This window comes from Macrobrachium rosenbergii, chromosome 6 (assembly GCF_040412425.1).
Source record: "Macrobrachium rosenbergii isolate ZJJX-2024 chromosome 6, ASM4041242v1, whole genome shotgun sequence".
NCBI classification, from domain to species: Eukaryota; Metazoa; Arthropoda; class Malacostraca; order Decapoda; family Palaemonidae; genus Macrobrachium; species Macrobrachium rosenbergii.
The window spans coordinates 42,955,721-42,983,264 of record NC_089746.1 but is presented as its reverse complement, the minus strand read 5'-3'; the positions used below and the strand labels follow the sequence as shown (position 1 = coordinate 42,983,264).

Sequence of the window (27,544 nt, the reverse complement as noted above, 5' to 3'; positions counted from 1 at the left end):
CATGTAGCTTTGGAATGTGTATTGCGATAATAATACAATTAAAATGACAGAGATAATTTTTCTGTTGGTTTTCTTATTAGGCCATAACTCTTGAAGGACCAGACTCAAAATTACTTCAATTCTGTTAAATCGTTAGTTCAAGAGTTATGGACTAATAAGAAAACCAAAGAAAAATTCTCTCTGGAACACAGTATAGCCTCTACATTTGTAATTTTCATTGCATTATCAGTACAGTACACATTCCAAAGCTACATGGAATTATATGGAAAGTGTTAATTTAACCTCTGACTCTTCACCCCATTTCCTTTCTCAGCCTTTTCCAGCTACTGCCTTTACATCAGAAGTAACGCGACGAAGCAGAACATAGGCTGGAAGACCTACGTCAGATCATTCCAGTGGACGGCCTGGCTGGCTATCCTGCTGCTGCTCTTCGTTGCCAGCGTGTGTCTGTGGGTGTCCGTCACGCGATTCCAGGATGAGGATCCTCATTTCAAGAAGGGGGCCAACGTCACGTTCATCCTGTTCTCTTGCATCGTGCAACAAGGTAACTGACTTGTACTACCATTTGGACGTGTCTCAGAAAATGGTCTCTGTTGTCGCTGTCTGAACTTGCAGTGTGCCAAGTGTAAAGTGGCCTGAGATGGATCCGTTTTCCATGATTAACTTGCGATATTTGAAATATTCTCATTCCAGTTATTAGAAGGATTAATCTAGAGGTTAATCTATATACATATACTGGACTCTCGTCCTCTTATCATCTTTGATGATAATACTACCACCCCAATTATTAGAAGGGTGAGTCTAGAGGTTAATCTATATACATATACTCCCATCCTCTTATCCTATGGTCTATGATGATAATATTCCCATTCCAATATCAGAAGGATGAGTCTAGAGGTTAATCTGTAATCATATACCCACCTCCTCTCATCCTAGGATCGTGGATCTTACCGAGGACCGTTCGAACCCAAGCGATTCTTTGGTTGTTTTGGGTCGCGAGCGTCATCTTGTACGCGTCCTACACGGCCCGCCTCACATCCTACCTCACGGTCTCCACAACTCGGTTCCCGTTCACGTCCTTGGGCGGAGCTGTCTCCGCCCCTGGGTGGAGAATCACGCTACAGAGGGGCACGTCAGTCCTCAATTATATTAGGGTCAGTTAATAAAATCATAAGCAGGGAATGACACATTCGTCGTAGCTAGAGCTGTAGTAAAATTCATCACATTTTTGTAGGGTTGCATATTGAAAATGAAAACCAACTTAATGCCATTTATTACGCTTTTAATGTTTTAGCTAATGGTACCATGCCTGTAATAGGGACAAGGCCATTACAGTCAAAAAGTAGGGCGCCTTTTAGTCATAAACATCTGCTGAATGTTAGTATAATTAAATTTTTATAGTACTAAAATCTGTAATTTTTGGTTTTGCTGCTTCATGACTTGTACAGGAAAATCGTCGAAATATGTGTGCTTTAAAATCTAATATTTTATATATATATATATATATATATATATATATATATATATATATATATATATATATATATATATATATATATATATATATATATATCTTCCTTTCTTTCGGAAACGCCGTTTGGTCACAGCGCTCAACAGCTGGAGTCTACGGGACGATCCACGAGGGCATAAAGAACGACCCCGGCCTCATCGTCGACGACAACTACGTGGGACTCCATCGCATTCTGACGGAGGACTATCTTGTCCTCCTTGCTGAAGACGTGGCCATGAGATATCTGATCAACAATTGCTCTGTCGTTCAGGTTTGTGTCTCGAGATCTTACAATCAGTTTCATTTTCAAAAACACTGGATTTTTTCAATATATTAAAAAACGCTGGATTTTAATCAGTTTCATTTTCAAAAACACTGGCTTTTTATCAATTTTATTTTCAAAACATTGGATTTTTTATCAATTTCATTTTCAAAAACACTGAATATTAATCAATTTAATTTTCAAAACTGGATTTTTATTAATTTTCAAAAACTGGATTTTTTTCAATTTTATTTGCAAAAACACAGGATTTTATAAATTTCATTTTCAAAAACCATTTTTTCAATTTCATTTTAAAAAACACTGGATTTAATTAATTCATTTTCAAAAACTGAATTTTTATCAATTTCATTTTCAGAAACACTGGAATTTTTTTCAATTTCATTTTCAAAAACGCTGGATAATTTTATCAATTTCATTTTCAGAAAGGGGTGATTTCACCTCACCTCCTTGGTCGTAAGATGTGTGTGCCTTTTATGCATGAGGAATGAGGAAATCATTCTTTTGCAATGTTATTTTTATTCTCCTCAGATCCCAGGCAGTTATCTCTCAGGTTACCTCCACACTGGACTAAGGAAACATCTTCCTTACAGTGGTGTAATCAACAAGGAGTAAGTTGTACTACTTTTATATATACTAGAGATTATTGACACTAATTCAGCCAACAGAGCCCTAAATTTAAACTTTTAAAAAAGGCTAAATCACGCATTTTTATTGTTCAGGCATTTCTGAATTTGCTTGGTAATCAACCACTCACAGTTCTTAAAATATCCGAAATCTCCCATTCTCCTTGCATATCTTAGCCATTTCAGCACATCATGATGCGCTTATATAGGTTCTTGATTTGTTCCCATATTCTGTAAATATATTTTCTGTTCTTAAGTGCTTCACATTCTTTGTAGGCTAAATAAAATGTCGGCCGGAGGAATTCTCGACCGTATATCGAAACAGTGGTGGACTCAAACCATACCTTGCTCTGAGCCGTCAGCATATACGGAGCTGGGTTTCACGTGAGTCTCTCTCTCTCTCTCTCTCTCTCTCTCTCTCTCTCTCTCTCTCTCTCTCTCTCTCTCTCTCTCTCTCTCTCTTTAGAGCAGACTGGCAAAATGGCACTGAAATAGTGTACATTACTTTCAAATCTTCTCTTCTTTCATATCTGCAATTTAAAGGAACATTTTAAGAAGGATGTATTGGGAGGCAAAATTATAAACAAATTAGAGCCTGCTTAATGTTGATAATAATAGTAACGGTAACAACAGTAGGTATACAGTACAATAGTAATACAATAGTATTACTGCTGGCAGTGATAGCAGTGGAGTATTACCATGAATAACAGTACGCAAAGAATGGTATTTCAAAGATTAGAAACTGCATAATGATAGCAATAGTAGTATGATAGTGACAAAGACCTATTTACTTCCAGGAACATTCTGACTGCCTTCCTGCTGCTGATTGCTGGTTGTGTCATGTCCCTGATATTCCTGCTTATTGAGCTGTGTCAGAAAGACAGGTCATTCCTCTACTCTCTGTCCGACTGTCCTGCAGACCTCGTGACTAAGTTACACCCTTATTCAAAACCAGAGAAGACATGACTTTTCACTCTAGTGTTTAATTCATTTGTCTGGTTATGAATGTTTTAAATTAAATACTCCCCCACAATGGTATACTGTAAATTAAAAAAAAAAAAACATAAATCATCAGTAACTACAATGCTTGTAAATATTTTAGTGTCTAACTCAAAGTGAAAAATGATCTGATTTATAGATTCCTTGTCAGGAGAACTTCGTGTTCCCGGGTGGGAAAAACATGACGATTTTACCCTCTAACAATTTCATAGTTGTTATACCTGCTATAACGCTATATCTTAGAAAACATGAAAACTACATCGCTTAGAAGTGCGTGACTTTTTTAATATACCTGTTTTCTTGTAATTTTTTCTCTTAAAAACAGGAATTAAAAATGTGAATTAAACTGAATGCGCGATGCTTGAAGACATTATGGTAAAGCCGTGTCTAAATCATTCGTTTAATTATGTGGAAGTTTGAAAATATCTTTTATTGAATTCGTTCGTTCTTGGCCAATAGTGACACTGGAGACAGTTTATTAGGATAACAATATATACAAAAATACTGCGTTAGCGTTAGGAATCTTCATAATTTCATTTGTAATAAGTCAGAGGGCGTCAATCTCAATTATTATCTTTAGTGTGTGTAAACTGTCTAGGCATAGTAATTTTAGAGTAGTCTAGACCTCAGATTGTTTTATCCTGTATCAGTAAAAAAAAACTGCCAAATTTAATATAGTAAAGTTTAGCCAAAATTAACAATGTTGTTAGATTATGTTGAATTGTGACTTTGAATTTGCATTATCAATTCTATAGGTAAAACTTCGCACTAAATTATGTGAAATTATGTAAATTAAAAATTAATCTGGTATAAATTTTCTCATAATTATTTCACCAAAGTTCCACATGTAATTTAGAGGTGTTTTCATTTTCATTTTCGAGAGTTACGATCACTTTCGGAAGTCGCTCACTCTTTTAAGCCAAGGATTATAGGGTTTCACTTTGGAAAGTTACTCACTTTCCCTTTCGAAATCGAAAGTCACTCACTCATTTAAGCCAAGGGTTGGGCAACGGCTGTTGGGTTGCCATCTTCTCTTGGGTCCTGTTCATGTGGATTGTGGAATCGTTACTTTTTATTTGTGTAATAATGGTAGTTAATTTTGTCTGCAATGTGTGAAGTAGTTCTTCGTTGTCCATTATTATACCAGGTAGGTCAAATCTGGTATTTAACTTGATCAGGTAGGTCACATTTAGTATTTAACTTTATGTGTAGTCCTAGACGTGTTGACATAGCTTTAGGCAATGTATGGCAGGCTTGATTAGTAAAACGTTATTTTACATGGCTTGGACATTGTTTGTTATTTTTTTTCAGCAAAGCATATAATAGTAGGCTTAGTCTTTTTTGTGTATTTTTTAAATTAAAGTTTATAAAATAGGCCTAGTCTGAGTAATACAATGCGAGGTGAACAGCCACCCACTGTCATTTCTACATCCTTGCATGTATGGTAGGCCCATGTTGTTCAGACACTATAAGCTACACATTAGGTTGCAACTGTTGGCTAGGAATAACTATGGTAGGCTTATAGGATTTCATCCTTGTAGTATTGTAAACAACGCTGATAGGCTTAACCACATGATATGGCCTAAGGGGATTTCCTTGAAAATGGAACATTTTTTGGTAGATCTACATAGTAGCTCCGCGGCGGCGATTTCCTTCTAACTTGACGCTTTCTACAGTTGGTAACTGTATATATTAGATCTGCGCCTGTTTTGCCTTTTCAACTGGTTTTTTCTACACTTTTAAGGGTTCTGATACTGGCGGTGCATGTTTGTTGTCGGCCGAATGGAATGTCCCTTCGCTGTGTTTAGTACTGGCCCGGAGGGGGTACCCATACGTTAACAAGTTATTGGACTTGCCAGACGGGATATGAACTGTTCGAAACAGACGTCTTGTGAAGATCACATATGGAAACCCCTGTTGGATGGACTTTGGGGGTTAATTACAGGTTAATTAGACTCGAGCGCCAATAAGGAAAGGTAAATCCATAATTAGCAACCAAAAAACTGTGGAAAAAGTCAAGTTATAGTGCCATCGGCGACGCGGAGGTATCCTATTGTTCTACCCTACAGTTACATTAAACTGTAATTAACCCCTGAAGCCCATCCAACAAGGGATTTCCATACGCGATCTTCACAAGACAGAGCACGGGTATGTCGGTTTGGAAGGTTCATATCCCGTCTGGCAAGTGCAGTAACTTGTTAATGTATGGGTAACCCCCCCCAGGCCAGTACTAAACACGGCGAAGGGACGTTCCATCCCCCCGATGCCAGTACTAAACACGGCGAAGGGACATTCCATCCCCCCGATGCCAGTACTAAACACGGCGAAACACATTTAACTCCCTCCTGTTGACGAATGGCTCCCTCTCATTTTTCCCCTCCAGAGGGCGCATTCCCAATGTAAACATGTCCGCTCCATTTATGTGTTCCCCCCCACCCAAAACCCCAAATTTCCATAGTCCCCCTTTACTGTTGAGTAGAGGTGGGGGGCAAATAACAGTTGGCCAACAACAAACAAACTCACCGCCAGTATCGGAAGCCCTAAAAGTGTAGAAAAAACCAGTTTCCAAGGTCAAAAACAGGCGCGGAGCTAGTACTTAGAATTACCTTTTCATTCTAAGCCGGTTGTCTGTGGTGAGCTAGACTATGGCAGTTGACGTTTTTCTATGTTATTTTACTTTCTTTACAAGAATTTAAAGTAATATTTTGTCAGCCGGCTGTAACTAAACTGTAATTGCCCTTTGAAGACTACACGACTTAAATTACCTAACGCAGGGTAGGTCTAAGCCAGTATTCCGCGGCGAGCCCACCACCCCCCTCCATAGCTAATACGGCAAAATTGTAACCAGTAAACACCCCTACAGTACGTTAGGTTGGTATTTTTAGGGGTGTTTACTGGTTACAACTTTGCCTAATTAGCTATGGAGGGGAGTGGGGGGCTCACCGTGGAATGCCGGCTTAGACCTACCCCGCGTTAGGTAATTCAAGTCGTGTAGTCTTCAAAGGTCAATTACAGTTTAGTTACAGCCGGCCAACAAAATATTACTTTAAATTCTTGTAAAGCAAGTAAAATAACATAGGAAAACGTCAATTGCCATAGTCTAGCTCACTGCAGACAGCCGGCTCAGAATTACCAATTTTATCTTGTTGTTTGGAGGTGAAATTGTTATACTGTATTGTATTTGCTAGGTAACTTATCATGGTCTAAAACATTTTTTAGTGTTATTGTTGGTAGACCGACATACCACTCATTATGGTCAGATTGAATACCTAAAATAAGTGACGTATGTGAGCAGGAATGGTTCGCAATTTGTAAATCACAAGAAGCAGCCAGAAAAATACAGGTAAAGAACAAAGGTATGTCAAGGACAATAAGAGAGACAACCAAACCTGACCTAACTTAAGACACCAGGTCTTCCCTGGTAGAGGGATTTCACCCCACCTGGACTCTTCCAGCTTACCCTGACTTAGAGCACTGTAAATTATACAGTAAAATTCAGCAATGTATTTTAAACTAACCTAACCTAGGATTCCAGATCTTTTATGGCCAGAAGGAAGGGTAGTACCTGGACCCTCCCATTTGCATTATGTAGAAATTATTGCCTTTCCACTTATAGCAGTGCATACTAATTTAACATAACCAAGGGTGCTCTGTTCTCTACGAAAAAGGGCTTTCTGTGGAATCCTCCCGCCCTGTTTCCGTTACAGTATCCCATACCTTCAGTGTAGGAGGTCAGAGGCTGTGGTTTACTGATACTAGGCAGGTATTTTAGCCTTCTCATATTTTGGGTGTATGTATGAAATGGCAGTGTTGACCATAAATAGCTGGAAGTGTTCGTCCTCTTAGTTCTGGTGAACATTTGTGCATGATTTCCAGCATAATTTAAGGAGAAAATGTACTGAACCATGAAAAAATCTTATTTAAATGCATTTTGCTTGGTGGAAGAAGGTATATTAATACAATTATTGTTTTAAATAATCCTTTGCCATAATGAGAACCCAAATTTTCCCATCCCTACACTCAGTCACTGCTTAGGGTATGTACGTCTGTAAATGGATCTGCAAGAGTCTATGAATTATAAATAAGCTACAGTGTAATTGGGCATTGTGTCAGAAGGTTTGATTGAAAGCTTCTGGAAAACTTAATGGATTCGTGATTATTTCTGAGAAATTAAGACATGGGAGCCTGTTGAGGAAGTGAATAGATTGCAGTAGAAACTGAAGGCATCTGGGTACTTGAGCATGAGAATATATGAAGTTTTAAGAAAACAAAAATGGCAGTTAACCACAGTACTACTGAGTATTAAAAAAAATAAAATGGTACAAGCACTCATGTAAGTTGCATGTGGTGCAAAAGCCTAATGATGTCCAAGAAGTCAGGGGATACCATAGAAACAACATCAGTGGACTTTAAACCACTCTGTTCTTTTGTGATTATTTGCAATTAATTTGCTTCCACTTCACATTTTGTAAGGAGAAATGACAAAATTACCAGCATTATTATTATTATTTAATTCAGCATGGGTGAGAAATTGTCATATAAAACTATTTTAAGGTTAATATATCTTTATATTAACTAATTGAAGGTTGATATATCTTTCTTTAGGTAGATCTCTGTGGTAGCAGGACATTTTTCTCATTTTTCCACACATGCATTTCATGCGTACAGCACTCACATTGAATTGAAGCATAAGGTTGTGTATGAAGTGATGGTTTATGGAGTCTTTATGAAATGTGGGATTTACTTATAATCGTTTTATTTTTCCTCTCTCTCTCTCTCTCTCTCTCTCTAGACTATGGTATTATGAAATCATTTGACTTACCGAATTGACTTTTAAAACATTGAATTCTGAAACCTACCCCATTTTGTTGCAATATATTTGAAGAAAAAGTTTTGTTTGCAGTATTTTTACAAAAACTTTTTTCCCTACTATAGTAGTATATTTTAGGAAGGTGAGGATTGCTTCTTAAGAAGGCATATGACATTTTTTCATCTGCATGCTCCTTTTGGCCTACAAGCCTTGCCTGTATATAGTGAAGTTTTTATTTTAGTCCTTTTGTCACCTATTCTTTTCCTGTTTATTACCATCCATTTCCCCAAGCCATTAGTTCTATGTGCACCTTTTCATTGGACCAAATTCAGCAAAGTGCAGTATTTATTGGCCAAGCTCACTTATTCCGTGATTTAGGTCTTTCATTTTCCTGAGGTTTCATTGTAGCCATGCAGTTAATACTTGTTGTTTTGGCAATTTTTGTGTTATTGCAATTGCTGCATTATAAGTAGATTACAGTATATTACAATTTTGCTTTTATATTTATCATTAGCAGGGCAATAGACTGCATTTTATCTAATTTGAAGAAGTCGGGTTGGTGGCATTGCCTATGACCATTGCAAATCACAGTATATTACAATTTTGCTTTTATATTTCTCATTAGCAGGACAATAGACTGCGTTTATCTAATTTGAAGGAGAAGTCGGGTTGGTGGCATTGCCTGTGACCATTATCTGACCCTTTCATTATCTTTGTTGCTTCTGGTCAAGGCTACTTATTATCTTGGAATTTGCTGCATGAATGTCAGTTTTGTAAATACCAGCCATCAAACACCACTTCTGTGTTGATTAAATTGATGTACTGACAGAAGATGCCTAGGCAGATTCTCCTCATAGGCCACATCAGGCACATTACTTTCAGGTATCTGGATATTATTTAATTGGCCCTGTATCGATAGCAGGCAGGGGTTAATAGGTAACCTGTTGTCAGCTGTACACCCAGTTGCCACTCCATTCACACATCATTTCACCTGTCAGTACTGAACAATTGTTCAGGACATGCTCTGTTTTCCAGGTGGGTATCAAAATCATAACCCTGACCTCACCTGCTATACCTTGCATTTTTGCTTTTTATCCATTCCTTTGGTCTCTTCCCACTGAGCTATCCAGCTTCTTTAGTCCTACTAATAGTGAGGAACAAAAAAAAAACAACTTTTATCATAAGGAAAAAGGTTTTATATAAGTAACCACAATGATTCTCAAACAATCAAAGATTACATTAAAAGCACTTTGTATATAAAAGCTTGAGTATTAATGTGACCCCTATACCTATAAATAACTTTGCTGTAAACCTTGCACTTTTATTTTGAAGTGCAAAATTTTACCAGGTAAAATTGAATGAGGTAATACTCTAGTCAAATATAAAATGCTTAACTCCTGACAATATTATCTACTTTCTTTTCGAAATTAGTTATTCATGGTATAGTGATCTTATGCTTCAACATTTCATTCCATATTGATAACAAGTTGTAAAAATAAATGGGGCTCTGAACTGTCTTCTGAAACCCCAAGTAAAATGTAACCTCAGTAATGCAATTTTAAGAGTCAATGAATAATATGAACTTCCTATCTGAAAAATGGAAAAATGCTGCGGTAATAAGAAAGAGGTATGAAAAAGATTTTAATATTAAAAGTTGCAAAGAGGCAACCAATGGATATGTACAGCTAGAGAGCAAGAAAAGGCTCTTATATAAAAATGCAATGGCTTAATATGATAGAAGAATTATTGTAATACAGTGAATCTGCTCAACCTTTCACATAAAACTTAACACGTCATAAAAAATTAGACATTAATCTGATTTCTCACAACACTACAATAACAAACTATGAATTGCAAGGGACAAATGTCATTACATTTGTATTCGTAAACCTGCAAATAAAGTGATGTATCACATCAAGTAGACTCTTAATAAGACAGTGAAAGCAGTCTCCTGAAAACTAAAGATTATAAAAGTCATAGCATAATCTTTTTTGTCTTTTTTTTTTTCAAACCATACAACATTTTCTACATAAAATGTAAGTACATAAATCCCAAAGTTTGACACACAAATTGACACCATAAGAAGGAGGGTAATGATCTTGATATTTACTGACAGATCATTCAGTAGTTAAGTTTTGCAATATTTTTAAAAATCAGGCAAATTTGTATCAAGGATACACTGAACTTACTGATATAAATTCAATTCTTTTGTATCAAAGACCTAAGATATTTTGATTAACTCTGCAAAACCCTTGTAGTAGTACATTCAAGTATTCACAACAGAATCATACACCAGCTAAAATTCTATCTCTCTCAAAAAACAAAAATAAAAATGGCCAAAAACATACAGATCAAAATATTCTTTTTGTGAAACATTGGATTAGGGGAGGGAGGGAGAGAGAGACTTGGCAGTAAAATACACACATATAACATCATTTATGAAACACACAAAACAAGTTGGAAACTCTACAACAGAATACTTGTATAACAAATATCCAAAGTTGCACTAAAAAGAAGAAAGCCGTGGTATGAACATAGTCTGATTATGCACAGCTAGCATTATGACTCAAACCACATGATATCTCAACCTCTACTGTAGAACACACAACTGTGTGTGACGTCAGTACGAATAATGTCTTTTGAAGAGGAAATTAAAGGTAACTCATGATAGTGTATTAATGAAATAGAAAAAGAAGCATCCACGGGGACAGCAATTCATTTATCTTCATAAGGCAGAATACTATAATGAGAATTTACTAGTCAATACAGTACCTGACTATACATGCTAATTACCTTTTCTGCTTCAAAATAGTCTGAATTTTATAAAATTGTAAGTTTCGTTGATTTAAATCGTTCCTGGATTTTCGTCGTCAATATCTACAGGTTGAATCATATATTTTTAAATAAATATTTTGAGCTTTAGAGTCAGCAGTACAAGCCTTTAAAAATTCTAATCATTACGGCACAGTACTTTTACTAATTATAATACTTTTTGTTCAATATAGTTGGTTGGTAAGGCAAAGTATTTTCACAGATGGACAGTTTTCAAGTGCAGAAATTTACAGAATGTGTGATTTGAATGTAACAAATGTACTCACGCTACTTTCCTTTTTCTGTCTCTACAAAGTTTTAGGTACGAAGTGGATTTTTCCAGTTATTTACACAGCACAAGCACTGTAATTCTTGTGCATTTAGGGTGAATGAAGGTTTATCATATTTACTTAGTAATCTTTGGCCATGAAAGTAATTGAAAGTGACAAGACACATTGAACAGTAAATCTGCTGAGCGCCTATTTTTAAAATGTTTAGAAGTCGGGTGAAGGCCAAAAGTTTCATGTTTGTAATTATGAATTTAACAAAATGCTGCAAGGTACTACTTTACAGGCTTGGCAATGCTATACTGACAAGTTCCTTCATATGTATGTACATTATTTATTGTCTGTTGCTTATATTCATTGTGAATTTGGTATTATATTTTTGTCTTGTGTGGTGACTGAACAAGTAATTTAGCTTTTGTTTGGTAATTATCTCTTTTGCCAGAGTTATATTTAGCCATAAAAGCAAGTTTATGCGCATATATTTTAATCAACATATCAGATGCAGGCATAGCTAAAGTTTGTCTGTTTAGAATCTTATATAATTCATCAAGAAACCCAGAATTCCAGGAGTATGATCATTTAAATCCCATCTGCACACTTACTGACACTGTGGTATGCTTTTGTAAGTTGAATAAAAAAAATAATGGTTTTGTTGCCATAATTTTGCAAAAGATATTCTCAAAATCTCAAATTTTACTTATATAAGAATGTCTTAGGGTGATAATGCATTAATAATGAAAACAATATCTAAACTGTCACACCATCAAAACTGCTATTTAAAACCTATTAAATAACAAAAGAAATTAAATTCATGATTCACAGTGACACACTCCATAAAGGATGCATGCATATAACAACTTGCAATAGAAAATAGGGGATGATGTACAAAACTTGGCATTGTTAACACACTTTTCAACTAGGAGTGATACAACGAATAACAACAGTATTTCTGAAACTTTATAAAGAACTAATGCCAGAAATGCGCAAGGCTGTGTTTCTCCTTTACTTCGACCATCACGCAAAATCTGGCCCATAAGAACAGCAGTGTTTTCATGTCTACTATTTTTTCACCCTTTTCAAAACCCAAGAAATACCTGACAAAAATTAGCCTCTCTTTCAGTCTCTGAACTTAGAGTACATAATTACACTGAAAACTATCAGTTACCAAGGACATAATTTTACATACCTTAAGTAAAGCAAGGTACGGATGTTCAAAAATTGTGAACATGAAAACACAGCTTTGAGATGGCTAGTAACAAGGATAAAAATACCCTTGTGAGTAGATGTAAAGTGCACTTTGATCACAGGTGAATTTTAACATCAAACTACCAAGGAAACAGAAATTTAGATCATTTCTCAAGCTATGAAAAATCATTGTCTATCAATTCATTTTAAGAACATTTAACATGAAATTGTAAAATGAAAGATACATGCCAATTCATCCAACTCAGGACAGTATTGATGGACTGTTACATAATGAATGGAAAAAGAAAGCAGCAGATTGCACATTGCAATATCTGCCATAAGGCTATTGCACATTGCAATATCTGCCATAAGGCTAAGATCACTGACCTAAATAAAAACTGGATTAACTGTCTCTATTTAATATATAATTATAAGGCCACCTTTTGTGGTGCTGCTTGTGTGCAGTTTTATCCAGAAAAATAATCTGTTCTACTTCTAGGTTGAAAGTTGCCAGCATATTACTGACACAAATGAGATCTGTTTTAATGCACTTACTATGAATAAGCTTCATTTGTGTTCTTCACTGATATTATGAAGTGGAACACAGTCTTTTGAAAAAGACAGCCATGCCAGTTCATATGAAGAGCAGTGGCTCAGATTCATAAAAAGGCGGACTTGCTTCCTGAATGAAATTAGTATTCAAGTACTGGCTCTTTGCAGGTTACTAACTTGTAAATAACTACAAATAGCAAAAATTGATACAGTACTTCAGTCACAAAACATGTAACCCATTTAATTCTCAAGCCCTGGATGAATACCACTACAGCATTACAGACAAATATAATTTTAGAGAAAATTCATATGTAGCCTTAGTTGTCACCATACAATTAAGAGCAGGAAGATGGAAATTTGGGTCAACATGAAACTTCATGGAGAAAAGAGAGAATGTGACAAATTATCAATGATTCCAAATAATACATAGCTGTTTTTTAACAGAAATTAAAATTGAGCTTGTATATTACTAGCGAAATTACCTAGCAGTAACATAAGAATGTCATAATCTGAAGAAACCCCACCAAGTATTAAAAATGCTCATCCTTAAACTATTTTTAATGAAGCAGTTGTCAAAATCTTCTGTTATGAATGCGTAAAGGTAAAAATTACTATTTATGTTTATTTAACTCTACTCATCATCACCTATGATATCCGTTGTTTTTTTAATTGAAGCTAAAAAGAGCTATAACTACAATAAGTATAACAAGAAATGACCTGAAAGTTAAAGCCTGGGGTTTAGTATACAGGAAATTTTTAGGATGCTGTAGTAGAACTTCAGATTCAAGTTTATACTGTATAATCAATAAATATTCACAGCATCTAGACACTACAGTAATGCAGTATGTACTGTGATGAATACATAATTTCTTTCATTTATGTTTCATAATGTTCTGATATGGTCCCCAAGATAACCAGGCTAACTGGGTACTTCACTTTGCATCATATACTGTATACTGTTGTAGCTACTAATTTAAAATAGTAAATGGGAGATAAAATTTTCTCTCACATTAGAGAACTGACTCTTGATTTGCATCAGTGCATTGACATTGTTGTGGACTACAGGCTCTGTGGTGCGTACGCTGGCCATGCAGTACCATCCTTCTCTAAGTACTTGGGTTGAAGATCTGCTATTTATATAACCTGATTTGATAATTAGTAAATATCATCAATGTCAAACTTTATAAAAATGGATGGATTGACATACGGCATAAAAAAAGTGTATTTTGAAACTACTACAACCCCAATAACTTATGTTTTATGAAAACATACTGCAATTAATTAGTTATGTGAGGACTTAAGATTAATACTGTACTATAAAAAGGTAGTCGATCACCAGGGTTTCCTTAAACTTAAGGGAGTTAGAGAAAACTAATCAATCCTCAATGCAAATTAGTAATGTGGAAGTGCCAATAAGTTTCATTATGAAAGCATGTCAAGTTTATCATTCAACTTTTCAAAAATCTCTAATGAGTAGATACTGTGGATCTGATAATATCTGTTATGATGTACTGCACTGTAATGCATATTTTAAGGTCAGTAACTGCTAAAATATATACGTTTGACGACAAAATACTTTTATTATCTTGAACACAATGTTCAAATAAACTTCAATTTTTAGCTTATTAAAAATTTGTAATACTGTATATGTAAAAATGGTTACTAGGTGATACAAAAATAAGACATCCCGAATTTTCTCAGTTTTTGACAACTATCAAATAATAATACAGTACCACTGTTGGTTTTGTCATTTTTTTAATGAAAAATGTTTAGGAATTTACCACAAGTATCAAAGTATTACCAAGGCATTAACAATGTGCTCTTGTATTACTGATTGATTGATTATGAAATTTAGGTCTTGAAGACCAAGCGTTGGAACCCATCAGGATTATTGATGACCACATTATACAATTCCTCTTCTAAGATGTCAAAAAAGAATAACACTAGTGTGAATAATATGAAGGCGATATTTCCACATTCAAATTTCTGTATACAGCACTAGTTTACATAAATTTTTTTTTTTCATCTTCCAGAACATAAATAGCTAAAATAAAACTCTTTTACAAACCACCTAAGGAAAATTCTAGATACACGCTTTTATTCTCATAACTCTATGACACTAATTTACCATAAATATATCTGTTCATTTACTTATCTTTTGTTTGAATGCCTACATATTCATAAAAAAATCTAAACATTGTTCAATAAATTTTTGTTCTAAGGTAGCCCAGTACATTTTGCTGCCATCCTTTGTAATGTTCATTACAGTCATAATAAATTATGCAGGTTGTACTGTGCCTACCTAATGAAATTTATGGTTGTAGTACCATCATAGATAAGGTGGTGATACAGCTGTTCTCTATATTGTGGCTTCATAAATAATCAGTAGCCTTGATGACAAAATGCATTGATAATGTGCTGAGTGCAGGTGGCAGTACAGTAACATGACCTGTATTTCAGCTGTACCATAAACGATTGGAGCCTTGAGTACAGAAAGAGGAGGAAGACAGTAAAGACAAAAATAACAGACTTGGCACTTGTTGACATCTCTCTCTGCCGATGCCACATTAACTAAAGTTATTTAGGGACAATCCTTAGTTTAGCAGATTATTTGTTTATTTTTTGCAGAGAATTGGCAGATTAGGGAAAAATTAAGAGCAATGGGTATGTAATAAGTCTAGATAGTACTTGTACTAAATAAATCTCTGTAAACAGTGTATGCTGAAAAGTGCTCAAAACTACTGAAGTAGTTAGAGTGCAAGTATGTATTTGACTAATAGTAAATGTAGTGGGTCACATCAGCAGTTTTTACAGGTAATAACACACTAATTATTCAAAGGAATAGCAATATAGCCAGCAAAAATGTAAATAAATTCTAAGTGATAGAGAGAAAGTGTAGTAAAGTGCCAAATTTTAAGTTACTCTAGTTTTTGAAAACTAGGTAGAGATTAATATAAACAAAACTTACCCAAGAAAAATTGTCAGTGTGGGTGAAACATAAATTTGAGCCGTAAGTGGACTTATGTTAAGAGAAAATTCAAAAACAGAACATGGATTGAACTGCTTTATGTAAGGTTTGGGTAAGAAATTCTTGGTGCTCGGTTACAGTCTAATCCAGAATAACATTGTTTGTGTCCTTTGCTGTTATGGCACCAATATTTATTATCATTATTTCACAGATAGTGGCATTGGTTCTTCATTAATGCACTGATGAGACCACTGAGCTGCAAACAGCTGACCTCATGTTTGGGTAATATAATTCATGTATATTACTGACTGTAGAATTCTGTGTAGAATCACTAACTCATCTGCAAGGTTTCAGCAAGTTTAGAAGCAATCGTGTAGAGTTATTGTAACTAAGGAACAGAGACTATTAGCTGGTAATACTTCAAAACTTTTGTTTTATTTTCATAGTGTTGAGAATTAGTAATGGTAGGTAGCTAACTGTTGCTGTAAATGGTACAAAACTTTCTTAGTATCAGTAATTAAAACTTGTAATGCCACAAGGGGTTTCTTGCTGTCACCCAAAAGGTAAAACTTAACCTAAATTGAACTCTCGTTTAGTTTTCAATTCCTACAACCTCACTATTCTCATGGGGGCAACTTTTAGCTTAGTCTTTATTGGGGTACATCCTGCACAGGAAACAGAAGTGAGCCAACTTCTACTCTGATTAGTAGAGTCACTGTTATTATTTTTTTTTTAATTTACAGTGTTAAACTTGTATGACAAATTATTTCCATTCAGTATAATAATAGTATGTATACAAAAAAAATCATGAGATTCTTTATATGAGAGTTTGATGCATGCTGTATTTGTTAAATTTAAAACATTGAATGATTTCGTAATTCAAGTTAATTGACCCACTACAGAAAAGACAGCCATCATCCATTGTACATCCTTGTATCATCAAACCTGTTTATTTTCATTGGTAGCATAGGATGTCATGCAGATAAAAACACTAAATTTTGATCTTCCTTCACACTTTGAGTAATGTATTTCTTGAAAGTTTAATGGGGTCATAAAATTATTTTACCAAAATTCAGGTGTGGGCCCTGATATACAGAAAAAATCTTGACCTTAATTACAGGTCAAAATTTGATATGGTTACAAGGTTACAAGAGGGAATTTGCCAGTTCCTTTGAATAACCTGTGCAACCATAAACATTAAATGTAGTGTCTAATTTGGCATTTACTCAGCAATCTGTAAAAAATAGACTCCAAAATAGAGTAACAATTACATTAAAATTTTTAGAAATTTCACAACTTGATGAATCTTAAAAAAAATTTATATTTGTCTAAAACTAGCACTTCCATTAAGGACTAGATTTTGTCATACATATCTACATATTCTTGATATTTTCTTGTCATTCTTATGTTAGTCATCCTGTGACTCATAGGTTAATTTCTATATGGGGCAGGTAGTGTGTAAGGCATTCTGCAATATCCATTCTCCAACTGCAGTGAGTTTTCCTCTCTCTCATCCAGGGTGTTGCAAAATTTATTGGAAAGGCTTCCAGTATTCCTCCACTTCCAGTGGACCTTTGGCAGGTTCATTGCCAGTAAGTCATAATAGTCTTGTCTGGCTTTGCGAATATTCCCTACTTGCGTGGAAAATTTTTAATTGGTCAAACACTTGTAGATGGGGACTCTTCTACTTTTGGGGTATCCACAGACAATGGTATCTTCACCTTGAAGACCACCTGTTGAGAAAATCTAAAATATTCTTTTGTGTTTCAGTGTTCCTATCAGAAAAATCACATAAACTGACAGACAAATCTTATGTTCAATCGTTGTATGCAATTAGTGAAGTGTGTGTGCTGTTGTTCACAATGATGGCAGTTACTCAAAGTACCTAGCATTCTGCCAATATTCACCAGAGAACTAATAAGTTAATTCCAGACTTTGGCTTTGTGTGCTGTAGGTGTAAGGGTTAAATTTTACCCTATTCATATTTCAAATTTCCTTATTAAATACTGAATGAATACATTTCATTATAAACTTTAGAGGTCCAATATTGGCTTTTTTTTTGGCATGTACTGTATTTCTTTCCGGTTCCTGCCCAGTTGGGATTGTTAGAAATTAGCGAGTAAGCAGCAGGGAAATGTTTATTAAAAAGCTTCCTTATTGAAATATACAGCACACACCAGTTGTATGTATTAGTGCAGTCTTAGATTTAATCAGTAATAGAGGTACTTTCAGGCTGTGTATTTAGCTGATGTTCTTCTGGATGATGTGGTTACTTATGCCCTTAAGTAACTCTAAAGGATAATTGGAATTCAAAATTTAAGATTTCATATTCAACTTTCACCTTTTCAAAATGTTTTTCATGATATCCTCAAAATATTTTATAATACTGTACTTGACACTGTCACACTTTGACCCTTCATCTTCTCTCTCACTATCATGAGAAGTGGTGATGTCGTTTCCAGTGCAAACCACACATTTGTTGGCCACTTGAGGTGGTTCGATATACTGCACCTCAAAAATGTACTCTGAAACTCTGCTTTAATGAACTCAGTGTTAAAAGCTAAAGGCATTCATAATCCCATATCCATTTCTGTGCTTAATGGAATTTTCAGGATAATGGGGCTTAATGGTAAGAACTAGAGGTGTAATGCATTACTTTTAATTTGCCTTGATATTCCATATGCTAATTTTTACAAGGGGTTTAATATGTACATATTTGCTTTGTAACTTTAGTTCATCTTATCTATAGTACTGCTGATGTCTGTAAAGAATCTCAAATTTAACAAATAAATTTGAAAGTAATTGAAAAGTTGCATATCTAAAGGTTAGGGCAGTCAATATTGCACTACAGTATACCCCTTATGATTACTATGATGCAAAAGTCTGTAATAACAGCAGGTAATCCCGAGTGTCTTGAAACAAATACAAATTGTAACATAGGCCCTGGTAGTAGATTTTAATTAGAGAAACATTAACATTCTCAAAGATGTATGGTTATGCAAGAAATCTGTTAGTCCGTGATCAGTATCCAGAGTTTGAACAGCACTGTAGTATTATTATTAGATAATAAAAATATATGTTTGCTACCTACATTGTAGAAATGTATCTTATTTTCTTTATTCATAAGAAAGTTAATTCCATTAACTGTGTTCTACATGTTGCCAAATGTATTTTGTAATTCCATATATTGTTTACAGGTACTGCTTGTAGTATGATCTCCATGTCAGCCCTCCAAAGTAAAGAATGTGGACTCAGTGGCCTGGTTAAAATTTAGCATGATCTGCTTACATTTGGCTAATTCAGTCTTACATGGTAAGGAATTCCATTTTGTGTATAATTTAGTTGTTCTTAAAATTTAGATAATCTTGTGGTTTCATTTTCATTATATTACAGCATGTCATGCCTTTTAAATCACGGCAGTCACCAGAGAGCTTTTAAGGAAAAATTTCCTTATATATATTTGCAATTTTGTCTCATTTATGATTGCCAGTATTGACATCATATGCCCTTTCTCTTTCATATTACCCAGGTATGTCAACACAAAAGATTCCACTACTTTGCTGTTCCAGCTTGTTATCTCCATAGTGATTGGGAATATAAATAGAGTAATTGCCAAATTTAAAACTTGCAACAACATTAGTTCATGATGGGACACAACGGAAAATGAGCAGCAAAGAATATATATATATATTTTTTTTTTTTTTTTTTTAGGCCCCTCTTGGCTGTGGCTTTTTTAAAGATGACCCAGTCTGAACTGAGGCTTTAATTATTTTACATTACTTCAAAAGTCATTTGCGTTGTTGCCAATAGTTTTTCTGCATCTTCCAACAAAATATTTATGAATATAAAAAATATATATTAGAAAATTCAGGCCAGTGATTAATTATTTAGAATGATTCTGTAAACAGTTCTTCAGCCGTGGGTACCATTCTACTCATAAATATTATGCTATTCCTGACTTTAAAACATTCATAAATATTTGTTTTAACTTATTGCCATTACAATGTCAATAATGTGCAGAATAATTCTCCCAGATATTTGTTAGGTTACTGTTCAAACATTAACAGCAATGAATGCAGAGAAAATATTTATTGAAGGTGACTATATCACGATCAATTACCTAATAGTTTCTTGTTGGTCCTTAAGAAAACAGAAAAAAAAGATACCACAGCAAAGCTGATATTGGTGTAAGCCACCATTTTAAGCTAGAAATTGAAGCCAAAACTAACTTTCATTTCACAGGACAATACTCAAAGTGTAAGTAGACATAGTGAAAATGTAGTGTTCCAGGAACATAGACACAAGTAAAATACAGTGAGTTAAAATTGATAAAATATTTCATTGCTCTTTCACAATTATTGTATAGTGCTTTTATCTCTTTTTTTAGCTTTTTATTTAAAATTGAGAGCAAACAGGAAGCTATAACTTATTGTTGTTACTGAATTCTTTATAGTACAGGTTAATTTACAGCATGAGGACAATAACTTTTTTGGTTCAGATAATGTACCAGTTACATTAAAAGTAGAACAGTACGTGAAGTGTCCTGATTAACAGTGACATCAAGAAGAAAACCAAATAAAGTCCTGTCAATTTTTGTGCTATGAGGATCAAGGAAAGTAAAGCTGAATACATTTGACAAACTTAGAATGTTTGTAGGTACATCATGGCATGAAATTGATGAAAATTACAATACTGTACTGGTAAAAATATGAAAAAGACTTGGAAATTTTTAAAAGCAGGCATAGTATCATCAAAGTACCATAAAAACATCAAAAATTTATCTTACAGCTGTATTTTGTAGGAAGCAATGCAAAAAAATTTTTTTAAGGAATAGATTCCCAAGTGCATACTCCTGTATTTTCATATTACAGGATGTTACCTACCCTTCAATAAATCTTTGTCAACCAGATATTATAAACCATAATATTAGAATTCTAAAACCTTGCACATTATGTCAGCATTTTCAGCCTAATTAACATTAATCTATAAATATTTTTCCCACTCTAAAAACCTATAACCACACTGTTAAATAAATGTTTGTGAATATATGGCATAGTGTTATGTGAATGAAGTTTTATCACAACAGATATATATATATATATAAAAAATACTGAAGTATATTGTTTATCACAAAGACAGTAATCATCCATCCAGAACTGGCTTCCTCATTAAGAAACTGATAACCAGTTTCATTTTCAAGAAGGAAGCATTTTCACATATATCAAAAATTTGCAAAACATGAACTATCATTCAGAACAAAGGCCTCCACAACCTAATGAGTAAAATAAATCAGAAATGCATTTCAACCCTTGCATGAATATTGAAAATGAATATTACATAAGTCTGAGTCATCTAAATCTCATATAAATGGAGGTATATATACTCACTCTATACTTTCTAAAGATTTTCACGATAAGAATTTAGCAAAATGATTTGGTAGTATATAATGGAATAGATGTCAATACTGTAAATGCCAAAATAACCTGCTGATTTTTAACAAAACTTAAATGAAAGGTGTTTGCCATAGTGGCATTTCATTAAAACTACACACTACAGATTTTTGTAAAACCTGCGCACAAAGTCTTCAAGATTGTACACAGTTCCAAAGCCTCTTTTGGGGTCCATGCTGATGAAGTCATCTAAGTTGTGCACAGCCTCTGTTCGAGAAAATAAACAAATTAATTCCTCCTCTGTAATATTAGACACAAGAGGAATGATGATGGAGCAATAGAGAAAATGTGCAGAATTGCTAAAAATTGTAAAGAAACCAGCTTTAACAACTGTTAGTTGTAACATCAGTTGTAACATCAACTGCTCCGATGGAACATTAATCAGGCTCTGAAAGAAAGCAGTGCTAGATACATGTGGAAAATTATTCTTCAGTAAATATGAATCTAAATGGTGTCAGTAAATATGAATCTAAATGGTGTGAGTTGTTAACCTATAACCCCTGGAGGGGATTTCAAAGTTCTTTTATAAATTTTTTTCCTGTCCTTTATTCATCATGCCATTGCCTAGAGCCCTTTGCAGCCAAAAGATCATACATGAGAAACTTCCTGTGTGTGACTGAGCCTTTACCACTTACGGCCACAGATGTATTAACTTTACCTACTATTTACCCCCAGTGTATTTTACTGATTTTTCATTTCATGGATCTTCAGACTAGGCTACACTGTGCTTTTCATCTATCTTGGGTTTTACAGATTCCATTTTTCTAGGTCAATGATATGCTTTCCTATTCTTGTTTCAGCCTTATAGCAGGACATAGTCCGATTCTGCATTAGGGTTCATACAGTTTCATTCCCTTCGAGTCTCAGCTGCACATCACTCTCCTTCCAGCCTTCAGCATCCTTTTTTCTTGCCCTTTGGTTGCATATGCTTAGTGTTTTCAAATCATATGAGGAGGTGACAGCTTCAAATCCTTTGTTCATACTCTTTCAAGTCAGGATCTCACATTAGATGAATTTTCAAGAGTATACCTCAATAATCAAGGTAAACTAAACCTCAAGGTTTCCTCAGCTCTTTAAAAAGTATCTATCATGACACCTTAAGATCTGCAGTATGCATCCTTCAATGTATTTAGTGTATTTTCTGTCCTTTGAAAAAATTCCTAGGATTAGCTTGAGAGTAACGAGTCTTAGTTTCTATTATAAAACTGCAAAACCTCCATAGCATTAAACTCTTCACTCAGGTCATGTTACAGATAACTGCATGGTATAACTACCTTGGCATTCACCTCTGAGGGTACTTGGATGATTAGGTCATCATGATTATAGACAGGACGACCTTTATACATCACTGAAGAGGATTCTTTCCTTGTGAGGGGTCCCTAACAATTCATATGTACCAGAACAAATCATAACTGATTCTATCAAACAGAACCTCTCCTTGGCAGTAATGCATATCAACACAGTGTTTTGTCAAACTTGTCAGATTCAAGTCAATCCTCTAACCTCTTTTTGGTAAAGAACATCATTCAACCAAGGAACCCCGCAGGGGATCAGTGCACCTTACATGGTGCACTGTAGGCATTACTTAAGGTTCTTTGCAGTGTCCCTTTGGCCCCCAGCTGCAACCCTTATCATTCCTTTTACTGCACCTACATTTATACTCTCTCTCTTCTATCTCGCTATCCGCTCCTGACGATTGCTTCATAGAGGAACTGCAGGGTTTTCCTCCTGTTAAACCCATCATACCTTTCTACTACATATCAATTTCCCTTTCAGCAGTGAATGACCTCATAGGCCCCAGTGCTTGGCCTTTGGCCTAAATTATATATTCCATTCCATTCAACCAAGGAAGGAAAATTAAACTGGACCACCTTTTCACACTTATTTCCAAAGGTATTTGGAAATAATGTTTCCTCTCTTGTACAGAATTAAGAATTAGTTTAAAGGCCCTCTTTCATCAAACCCCACCTTCAGAATTGCCTGCTGGCCATCTCTTTTACGAGTGGGAGTACTCTCTCCTGAGGAACTGCAATGTCATGCTGTCAAGTACCAGAAGCCTTTCATCCCTTTACTGTAAAACTGGGATTCAGTGTTCCTTGCAATGTTACTATGCTCATTAAGTTTTATAAGAGATGTTGTAATGATCTTTAAAATACAACTAATTTTTCCAACTTGCATTTCTGAGTTCAGTCCCGTGTCAGCCGGTGAAATTCCATTACAGCACGAATTTCTAGGTATAACAATGCTAGATATACCAGAGAAAAAGAGCTTTCAGGAAAGCTGGGGTTACTACCCCCAGTCGATCGTCTTTAGAAGACATCGGTATAATGAAGGGTGAGTGAAATACCACTACCACGGAAATATACTCGAAAGATCTCTCCTTATCAAAACCCCCGTAAAAGAGTGGTGAGCCGTTACAGCTCCCACACTCAACACCCGCCAGGACGGCGACACCAGCGCCACCTACTTCATTCCATTTTCTAGCACGTGATACGTTCGCTTCTTTTGTGTGCTCGTCCCTATTTTGGATTAATTTTTCTTCATCTACGATGGCTTCGAGCACCTTTTCCATCTCTAAGTTAAGTACCATCTTCTTGTGGGGTTTTTGATCTAATTATGGCTGTTTTGGTCTCGTATTTTCATAAATATTGGGATCTTCTTATGACGCCACGGCGTCCCCTATCAGCCATGTCGAGCGCGAGGCGACTCCTTCTGTTCTTTCGGTCGGAGTTTTCTCCCAGTCGCTATATATATTTAGATTTTAGCCCTTGAATTCCTTCCTGGTGGTTCCGTGCGATGGCTCCCCCTCCAACTTTAGTTTTTGTTTTGCATTTTTGGCCTGTCGGCCTCTCTTAGGGAGTTGCTCCATCCTGTACCCCCCCACCAGGTCGGGTTCCTTTTCATTTAGTCTCATAGGCTATTATGTTATTCTTGAAGATGGTGCTCTTATTTTAGGTTTAATGTTTTTAGTTTTATTTGTTTTTTGTTTTTGGTTGTGTAGTTTGCCTCTGATGAACCTTATAAAATATTTTGAAATTACTCCCGAGGTAGGCTACACTTCCTGTGAACGTAATTTTATTCTATTGTTTTTGTATGATGGTTGTAGTGTGGGCTCCATCCCTTGCCCTGGGTGCGGAGATCAGGTTGAGGGAGTTTTGTTGCTGTTCCTCAGGGTTCGTTTTAGGGTCAGAGTGAGCCCCTTAGTCCTCTTCCCCCAATTTCGGAGGAATCGAGTTCTTTGGACGTGTTCCTCTAGGCTAGTCGCCTTCTTATCCCCTACTCGTTCCCTGTTGGCTCTCGGCACAAAATTTCTCTCCCTGTTGGTTACTCCTCTCCTTTTTCACCCCTCTCTCCCTCCTAACCTATGCTAGGTTTGGTTTTTATTAGGCTACGCCTAGGAGATGTTGGGCTTTGGGCTGTGTAGCTCCCTGGAGTAGGCTTCCCTTCCAAGTTCATTGGGAAGGAAGGTTGCAGTTGAGCGGGTGTCATGTTCTCCTTGTCTCCTCTCCCCTTCCGGTAGCCTACTCCTCCCCACTACCCCCTCAGCCTTGCGACTCGTGCGGGTGACGCTAGATGGCGTTTTCTCCGAGTCAGGGACTTCTCCTATTGGTAGAGGGATTCGCTCCCTCCCATGACGTCCCCAGCTTCGCTGTGGTGGGGTGGGTGGTTCGGTTGCTCGAGCGTGTTCGGATCCTGTCTCACCTCTCGTCTCCCCATCGAGCTACGAAGTTTGGGTTTAGGTGTGGCCCCGCCGTATGTTATGAACATTGATCCTTTACCCATTTGCTTCTCCGGCGGGGAGATAGGTGTGAGATGGTTCTATGTCACGCTAGCATACAGACTCCTCCGGTCTCCGGAGGGTTACCATCATTGTTAATTTTGTTTATTGTTATTATTATTATTATTATTTTGTTCTACCATATACGTGATTCCGGTCCCACACCTGGGGGCTCCGCCGTTAATTTTCTGGCAGCCCTTATGGTTGGTTCCTGGTTTCTCGTTCCTTCATTCCCCGGAGTCCTCCGGGGTATGAATCCTTAAACTTCCGCTCGGTGCATTTAAAGCTTATTGGCCCAGTTTAATTTGGTAGTTCTTCTACACCGAGTATTCGGTTGTAGTTGAGTTTCCCGCCTTGCCGGCTTTATTTTGCTTAGAGTGTGAGGTTCATGTACTGTTACCTTTACAGACTGTTCGTTGTGAGGAGCCGGGTGTACCGCCTCCTTCAACAACCCTACGGGCACGTGAGTGTGCCGGACCCACGCTGGTTGTGCGGTCCGGCTGGACGACCTGGTTGTTTGGCACCCCGATGGCTGTGAGGTTTGCTTCGCTCTCTCCTCAACCATCCAAGACGAGTCGGTAAGTGAAAGTCTTCTTTCCTCCGGTCCATGCTCCTCATACGTTACGTTGTTTATATTCTCCGTCGGTCTTTGCATTCCTGACTAACCACAGGTTTCCTTGCAGGCGGATGAAACTTCCAAGAAGTCTGCCTTGGAATCCCTCCGGGCCTGGGTGGCTGGGTTCGGCAGGAATGTTCCGTCGGGGAAGCCCTACGTCCTCGACGCCAGGTTGAGGGACCTGCTTTACCCCGGCGCACGGGTGGCCGCGGCAGTTCCAGAAGAACTTGCCACCCCTATTATCCAGCAGATCCGTGATGCGACCCAGCCACCTCAAGTGGACATTATGTACGCCGAGGTCTCGGAGGATGTTGCCGCACTAAATCTCGACTTGGAACCTATGAATACGGAGCAGGACCAGGTGGTAAGTGGAGAGGTAAGTGAGGATGTTGGGGCGGGCCCCTCTTGTTTAACTCCCTGCTTCATCTGTATCATCTTTTTCAGGTTTTGTGAAGTCTTCCTCTTTGGGTGATAACTTTGGGTGATAAGTTGAAGACTTCATGGAAGGCGAAAGGGCTATAAGTCCTCGACTTCTAAGAAGGCATTGCCCTTCCCCGTCGAAGGCTAAGGTCCCAGGACCGTAGCCTCCGGGAGTAAGTCTAGCTCCTCCGGCAAGGGCGCGAGTAAGAGGGCGGCAAAACCAAGCCCTCCTCCCCAGCCTCTTTTTGACGCACAAGCCCTGGCCACTGAACTGTACAAACAGTTCACGCAGGATCTAGACTCGAGATTTGAGAAGATCTCAGAAAAGTTTGCCACTTATGACAGTGTACTGGAAGGTTTGGCTCGCCAACCTAAAGCCGAACCGCAGTACTCTATCCCCGACACTGCGGACCTCCCGCCGTTTGATGTCGGAAACCCTTGGCGGTTCGCACTCCGGGCCATCCAACATGATGGCAAACTTACCTTAGACGGTCTGGGCACGAGACGGTTGGAGGAGTTGGAGTTCTTCCCCCCCGATCTCTTGCCCCCTTATCCTGGCTTCGTGAGGCTTACCGAAGAAGCCTGGATTCGGTCAGACAAGGTACCTAGGGAAACTGTCATCATCCCTAGAGACCAAGCCCAGTCGGCTCTCCTGCGCACTCTGACGGAGTGGCAGGCAGTGAACACAAAATTGACCCCTTTCAAGGGCAATTTCACGATGTTCACCCTAGGTGAAGATCTTCCCACTCCTTGTATGGACAAAATTGCTCTGGCCACGACCCGAGCATGCCTCGATGGGAACCCCTTTCTCAATTGAGGGAAACAGACCCTACTTCCTGGTATTCCCAGGAAGTAACGAGTTCTGGGTGGACGCCCCGTCCACTTTCACTGTAGGCAAGCTGGACCCTCTTTGCGCTTCCACGCAGTTTAGCGAGCAACTCCCTAAGCTGCCGGAATCATTGTTAAAGGCGGAGTTTGAGACCCGGACTAAGTTAGCCCGGTCCTTGAGCTCCGGCTGTCTTACTGAGGCTACTGCCGCCTCCGCTCGGACGAACCCTTTTTCCAGGTCCTGGCTTAGTCTTTCCTGGCGACCTTCCAGTTAGACTTGCATGAGTTTGTTATGGCTAGGCTGGAATGTAGAAAATTTATTTTTGCTGACGCTACAATCCGCCACGAGCCTAACAAGCTCATTAAAAGTTCAGTCTGGGGACCTAACCTCTTCCCTGAAGGAGAGGTTACATCCGTCATGTCC

General features: G+C 37.0%; 2 protein-coding genes and 1 long non-coding RNA gene across 31 annotated transcripts in view; 2 read left to right on the top strand and 1 right to left on the bottom strand.

The window, feature by feature from the left end:
- The window catches only part of LOC136839484 (glutamate receptor ionotropic, kainate glr-3-like), a 47,091-nt gene extending 43,404 nt beyond the window's left edge, over window positions 1–3,687 (top strand). The window contains exons 10-15 of one of the 2 annotated variants that reach the window (XM_067105593.1): window positions 314–544; window positions 937–1,154; window positions 1,608–1,781; window positions 2,322–2,401; window positions 2,693–2,800; window positions 3,214–3,687. In XM_067105593.1, coding sequence (XP_066961694.1) covers window positions 314–544; window positions 937–1,154; window positions 1,608–1,781; window positions 2,322–2,401; window positions 2,693–2,800; window positions 3,214–3,382 — 980 coding nt within the window. In that variant the 3' untranslated portion in view covers window positions 3,383–3,687. The remainder of the gene's footprint in view (window positions 1–313; window positions 545–936; window positions 1,155–1,607; window positions 1,782–2,321; window positions 2,402–2,692; window positions 2,801–3,213) is intronic. The other variant, XM_067105594.1, reaches the window with a different exon arrangement.
- Window positions 3,688–4,399: 712 nt separating this feature from the next.
- LOC136839490 (uncharacterized) overlaps window positions 4,400–27,544 on the top strand; it is a 32,212-nt gene continuing 9,067 nt past the window's right edge. Inside the window, exons 1-4 of one of the 3 annotated variants that reach the window (XR_010853354.1) lie at window positions 4,424–4,562; window positions 16,240–16,310; window positions 17,547–17,620; window positions 19,226–19,340. This is a non-coding gene — a long non-coding RNA (uncharacterized lncRNA). Of the gene's footprint in view, window positions 4,563–16,239; window positions 16,311–17,546; window positions 17,621–19,225; window positions 19,341–27,544 lie in introns of all 3 variants that reach the window. The other 2 variants (XR_010853353.1, XR_010853352.1) reach the window with 2 other exon arrangements.
- tun (tungus) overlaps window positions 20,103–27,544 on the bottom strand; it is a 74,380-nt gene continuing 66,938 nt past the window's right edge. For all 26 annotated transcript variants that reach the window (XM_067105622.1, XM_067105609.1, XM_067105598.1 and 23 more), the window contains one exon: window positions 20,103–21,685. In XM_067105622.1, coding sequence (XP_066961723.1) covers window positions 21,579–21,685 — 107 coding nt within the window. In that variant the 3' untranslated portion in view covers window positions 20,103–21,578. The remainder of the gene's footprint in view (window positions 21,686–27,544) is intronic.